This window comes from Myotis brandtii, unplaced genomic scaffold, assembly GCF_000412655.1.
Source record: "Myotis brandtii unplaced genomic scaffold, ASM41265v1 scaffold566, whole genome shotgun sequence".
Classification (NCBI taxonomy): Eukaryota; Metazoa; Chordata; class Mammalia; order Chiroptera; family Vespertilionidae; genus Myotis; species Myotis brandtii.
In genome coordinates this window covers 649,844-655,469 of record NW_005370110.1, presented here as the reverse complement: position 1 = coordinate 655,469, position 5,626 = coordinate 649,844, and the positions used below count along the sequence as shown (strand labels likewise).

Below are 5,626 nucleotides of genomic sequence, written 5' to 3'. Positions count from 1 at the left end.
CAGCTGGGCCGGAACCAGCCTCAGAGCCAGGCAGCCCTTACCCGGGGGGCCCGAGGGTCCCCGGGGGCGGGGAGCGGCCCCCCCAGCCCAACGGCTGGCAGTACGGCTCCCCAAGCCGGCCAGGGAGCACAGCTTTCCCGCCTCAGGACTCAGAGAGTGGGGGACGCCGGCCGAGCTTCCCCCCACATGCCAACCCCGACAAGATTGCCCAGCGCAAGAGCTCCATGAGCCAGCTCCAGCAGTGGGTGAACCTGCGTCGGGGGGTGCCTCCCCCCGAAGACCTTCGGAGGTGAGGCCTGCGGAGGGGCAGGGGTGGAGCTGGGGTGCTGGTGCCACAAGGGCGGGGGCTGGGGGAGCAACAGGAGAGGCACCCCCTGTTGGAAACCTTCTGGAAGCCAAGAAAGCCCCAGGGTCCCCGCTTGCCCAAGTCCTTTGCTGCCCTCATGGCTCCCTCGGCCGGATTTTGCTCTCTATCTGCTTCCTTTGGAGGAAGGGACAGAGCACCCAGTGTCTCTCCACAGGGTGTGGGGGGCCCAGGAAGCAGGCAGGCAGTTTGGGAGGGTCCCTAAAGTTGTCCCAGTCAGACTTCTGTCCCTGGGCTTCTGGCCCTCCCACCACATCCTGTGTTCCAGTGTGTCTTCCAGCAGGAGACCCATGGTCAGCCACCGCGCCAGCTCCATCCCCGAACAGCTCTGACTCTGTGAAAGCCAATGTTTATGGGCCGTTTTTTCAAAAGAGAAAAGAAACAAAGTGTTGCCACTCATTGACCCCAGTTCTGCCCTCTGTACCAACCGACTCTTTTATCGAGGGACTGGCTTTCAAACACGGGGAGGTTCTCATTGGGCCCTGGGGGCCGGGCAGCTCGGGCAGTGTGGGCAGGGGCAGTGTCCTAGCAGCTCCGAGGGCTGCTCCCTGCTGGTGGTCTGGCGCCTGGCCGCCGGCCCTGCCCGGAGAGCGAGCGCCTCCCTTGGCTCCGGTCCCATCAGAGCAGGGGAGCCGCTCTTTGTTCCTCTGTGGCCTCCTCCGGGTGCCTGGGGCACTCGCTCTCTTCTGTGTGGGACAGGATCTGATAAATTGATTCACGGAGATAGAGATGGCTAATAAGGCTTAAAGTTTCTCCCCAGGGGTATTGCATTTTAAGAGACAGAGATGGAAGTTCGGGGAGCTGGTTGAGAGAGGAGCATTGAGGACAGGGTCTTCCCTGAACCTCTGGACACAAACCTGGTGCCCGGGGTGCTCACAAGGCCAGCCCGAGGCACCCCTCACGTGATCATACCCCACTCCAGGCTGGAGGGCTCAGGAATGCGGCTGGGTAGGGCCCTGCCCACTGTGTCCACGTCTGACACTGTCCTCTCCCTCAGTCCCTCTAGGTTCTACCCCGTGTCCCGCAGGGGCCCTGAGTATTGTGGCCCCTACTCCCCGTTCCCCGACGATTACCAGTACTACCCGCCGGGGGTGCGGCCGGACAGCATCTGCTCCATGCCCGCCTACGACCGCATCAGCCCACCCTGGGCCCTGGAGGACAAGCGCCACTCCTTCCGCAACGGGTGCGGGTGGAAGGAGCCCGCCAGCTACGGGCGGCAGGACGGCACCGTCTGGATCCCCAGCCCCTCCCGGCAGCCCGTCTATTACGATGAGCTGGACGCCACCTCTGGCTCCCTGCGCCGCCTGTCCTTGCAGCCCCGGTCCCACTCCGTGCCCCGCTCGCCCAGCCAAGGCTCCTACAGCCGCACCCGCATCTACTCCCCCGTCCGCTCGCCCAGTGCCCGTTTTGAGCGGCTGCCGCCTCGCAGTGAGGACATCTACGTGGACCCCACCGCCTATGTGATGAGACGATCCATCAGCTCGCCCAAGGTGAGCCACCAGCCTGCCCCTCCCTCCTCACCCCCCGGGGGTTCCCCAGGAGCCCGAGATCATCTGCTGAGAAGAGGTGGCGATGCGGGAGCATCTGGGACATGGGGACCCTGGGCTGTGTGTGGACCGGGCCAGCAATGTGCCCAGAGAGCCCCTGGCCCTGTGGTTCCGTCCCCAGGAGAGCTGCCCTGGGGGGCGTGCTTTGCCCCCTAAGTAGGAACGTTGCTGTCTGTGCCCATGGCCAGATTATGCCAAGAACCCTCGTTCTCTATAAGAGGGCGGAGAGGACTCTGGTGTTCAGATCTGCAGGACTGAACAGGTCATTGCCAGGATCTCGCACTGGAGCAAGGCTGTCCATTTGAGTTTGGAATCTGCTCTGGGACAGGGTACACATATCCCTAACCTTGAACTTCAGTTGGTGGGGAAGTCCACGTCCCAGCCGGACCCTCTCACCTCTCCAATCCCCTTTCTCTTCCAGTATGATTACCTGGGAGACAGGCGGCCAGTCCCTGCAGGACTGTACCCCTACAACTACCCACCACCCCCCACGGTTCACGATAAGATGGTACGTCCTCTCCTCCCCCACACTCCCCTCAGGACCGCTCCTCCCTCCCGGGAGGGCTCCGTGCCCCCTGCCTGGCCCATGTGGTTGTTAGCAGCCTCTGGATACCTCCTTCCTCCCGGCCAGGACTCTGACCCCAGGAGAGCTTGGTGCCAGTTGCCCCTTCCCTGTGACACAGGGCAGAGACGCAAGGACAGATCTGGAACGTTGTGATGTCCTGAGCCTCTGGCCTCAGAGCAATCCTGCAGCTCGTCCAGGGGCCTGGACAGGGGCTCAGATTGCCGGCCGGGAAGCCATTCGGGCTAGAACTCCCAGCAGGCATGGCCTCATACCCCTTCCCCCCAAGTGCACCTGCTTCCGTTTGTCCTGGCCTGGAATGCCGCTCTGGGGAAGGAGGCTGGCAGGGGTGGGGGAGAAGAGATGTTCCATATTGTTTCCTCGTTCCTCTCCCTCTACTGTGTCTTTCCCTAAGTTTTGTCTCCACCTGGGGAGCTAGAACTGAGAGGCAGGCCGAACCGTCATCCCCCAGGCCTGTTGCTGTCCCCCTCCCTGCACAGCACCCGGAGGCCAGGGTGGAGGAGGCTGGGCAGGGAGGGCTGCACCTCCGTACCCTCTCCTCCTCTGCCAGCGTCCAAACCCCAGCCTTACCCACGTAAATGCGCCCACCCAGAAACAGCAGATTCCACCAGAAAACTGGGCAACATCTGCTGGAGGTGCAGACCAGACCACTCAGTGGCTCCTCCTCACCTGGGAGGGCCTGCCGACCAGGGAGCCCCAAGGGGCCCCCGTGTCTCCATGGCTGCTTGGGCAGTCCAGCAGGCAGCCCCCGCACCTGCCCACATCCTCGCCCCACCCTTCCCCAGGACTCCACGGCAGAGAGGCCTCTGTCCTTGCCCAGCTAACTCTTAACTGCTTTGCTTCCTTTTTATTGTTTTCTTTTGTCCTGTTCCTGTTTGTTTGTGTTGCCGTTGGGCCTCGGGTTCCGGGTAGGATGAACTTTTAGACCTTCAGTTGCAAAGAAACCTAGAGTATTTGGATCAGCAGGTAGGCAGAGCTGGTGCCCCCTCGCCACCCCTGCTCCTGTCCCATCTCCCCGCTCCTTCCTGCCTCCTCCCCGCCTCCTCATCTTCCATCCATCTGACAGCCTTTGTTGGCACAACCAGGACACAACAAAGTGGCCTATATTTTGGTTTGCGCCTTCACACCCCTTCCCTTCCGAGCTTTTTAGGGCAGCTGGGAGTTTCCCGGGGAAGGAGAATATAAATGGCCCCATGAATAATGAATGCCACCTCCTGTTTGTTCAGCCAGATGGGACTGCCCCCAGGGGCAGGCGGGAATTTGCATCTTTGCTGGAGAGAGTAGCACAGATGAGATGCTTGGGCCTAACATGCTAGGGTTTAGTTCAGCGGGAATCTGGGAAATGACCCTGTTAGACTCTGCAGTTTGTAACCAGGATGACAGACTTGTCCTAGGATGGTTCAAAAACCCTATCGATTCAATATATTTGTTAGTTCACATACATGCACAGCGTATGTTTTCCTGCGAATTCACTATGGTGGACAGAGGGAGTCATTTCAACCCAGTTTCACAGATGAGCATCCTGAAGAGGCAGAGATTGTTCCCACGGGATGGAAGCCATGGGCTGCCTGGGCCGGGCTCCTGGGCTCTCTGCCCATTGGCCACCTGGCCTTGTAGGTTCAGGGGGCGGTGACACTCACAGCCAGGGGTCAGCACGCTGGGCATTTCTCTGAGCACATCCTCTCATGCTCAGATCTGTGCTACAAATCACGGGAGGCAGCCTGGGGTGGTGGGGAACATCATAATGGTAGTCATAGCAACAACAGTGGCCGCAGCGACCAGAATTGGGTGTTTCCTCTGTGCTCCGTGCTGTTCTAAGCACTTCACGGAGCCTAACTCATTTAATCTTGATAGAAACCCTGCAAGGGGGGGGGGGGGGCTATGATGATCCCCTTTTATAACTGGTAAAACTAAAGCTCAGAGAGGCTAGAAAGTGGGCTGAGGGCACACAGCTGGTGCATGGCAGAGCGTGGAATAGGAGTCTGAGCTTTGACCTAGTTTACAGCTTCGGAAACGTCTAGTAAATGAAGAAGCTGGGGTCACACCTCGTCGGGATGGTTTTGTGCTCTCGGAGCTGTCGAAAGAAGCAGAAGCATGGCATCAGAGGCGATAACTATGACTGTGGGTGGTTCTAGTCACAGCACGTGACAAGCACCTCACCGGGCCTCATGTCTTCGTCACTCATCCTCGCAGAAGGCCTTGGGCACGGGAAGCGCTGACACCTGCATGTCAATCAGCAGGGAGGGCTCCCAGCCCGCAAGGACCTTGCAGTTAGTTCCAGAAAGCAGCACTGTGTTGCCCAGTCCCTGGGGGTGTCCAGTCCATGGATAACCGGGAGGCCAAGCCTGAGCAGGCCTGGAAGCCCTGACCCCCAGCCCCAGAGCTGGGTCTGCTGTGCCCTGGGCCCCAGGCCGGCTCTCCTCCCTGCAGCCCGTCCACAGTGCCTGGCTGTCCGGTTATTCAGTGCAGACAGCAGTGCCTCTACTGGGGCCTCTGTCCTCCCAGAGGGGCGGGCTTCAGAAATAAGCTTTCGGAGTTGTCCCCCTCAATAAACAGATATCCTAGGTATTCTTAAGAGGCAGTTGGACATGATAAGCCTCCCGAACACAGAGTCAGACACGGCGCTTTAGATCCAGCTCTGCCATGTACAAGGATTTTGCTTTGTTGTTGTTTTTTTACCTTGAAAATGTCACTAGTCTCTCTGGGCCTTTGTTTTCTCAATTATAAAACAGTCATCATAGAACCTGCCCTCCCTGCCTCCAGAGGTATCAGGGGAATCGAGTAAGAATGCATATGAGAGCACGTTATCAGGCATTGGCAATAAGTGGTCATTGCTGCTCTGGTTATTTTATTGTTCTTTTTCTTCTAAAACTCAATTTCAAATATTACTGAGCGCCCTTATTATGTATAAGGCACTGGGCTAGGTGCTGTCTCAGAGAGACAGAGGATGGTACCCAGGAGTCTAGAGAGACGGAGGATGGTACCCAGGAGTCTAGAGAGACAGAGGATGGCACCCAGGAGTCTAGAGAGACAGAGGATGGTACCCAGGAGTCTTCCTAGAGACAGGCCCCACCTGGGCTGAAAGAGCTCGAGTCACACCAGGGTGGGTACAGGCCTGGGTGGGGCCAGTCC

At 59.0% G+C, this 5,626-nt stretch overlaps 1 protein-coding gene across 24 annotated transcripts in view; it reads left to right on the top strand.

Annotated features, from left to right (window-relative positions):
• Positions 1-5,626, top strand: part of PLEKHA6 (pleckstrin homology domain containing, family A member 6) — a 147,017-nt gene that overhangs the window by 117,876 nt on the left and 23,515 nt on the right. For 18 of the 24 annotated variants that reach the window (XM_014549686.1, XM_014549690.1, XM_014549684.1 and 15 more), the window contains 4 exons: positions 1-289; positions 1,362-1,854; positions 2,333-2,419; positions 3,407-3,460. In XM_014549686.1, the coding sequence (XP_014405172.1) occupies positions 1-289; positions 1,362-1,854; positions 2,333-2,419; positions 3,407-3,460 (923 nt within the window). The remainder of the gene's footprint in view (positions 290-1,361; positions 1,855-2,332; positions 2,420-3,406; positions 3,461-5,626) is intronic. The other 6 variants (XM_014549695.1, XM_014549706.1, XM_005878590.2 and 3 more) reach the window with 3 other exon arrangements.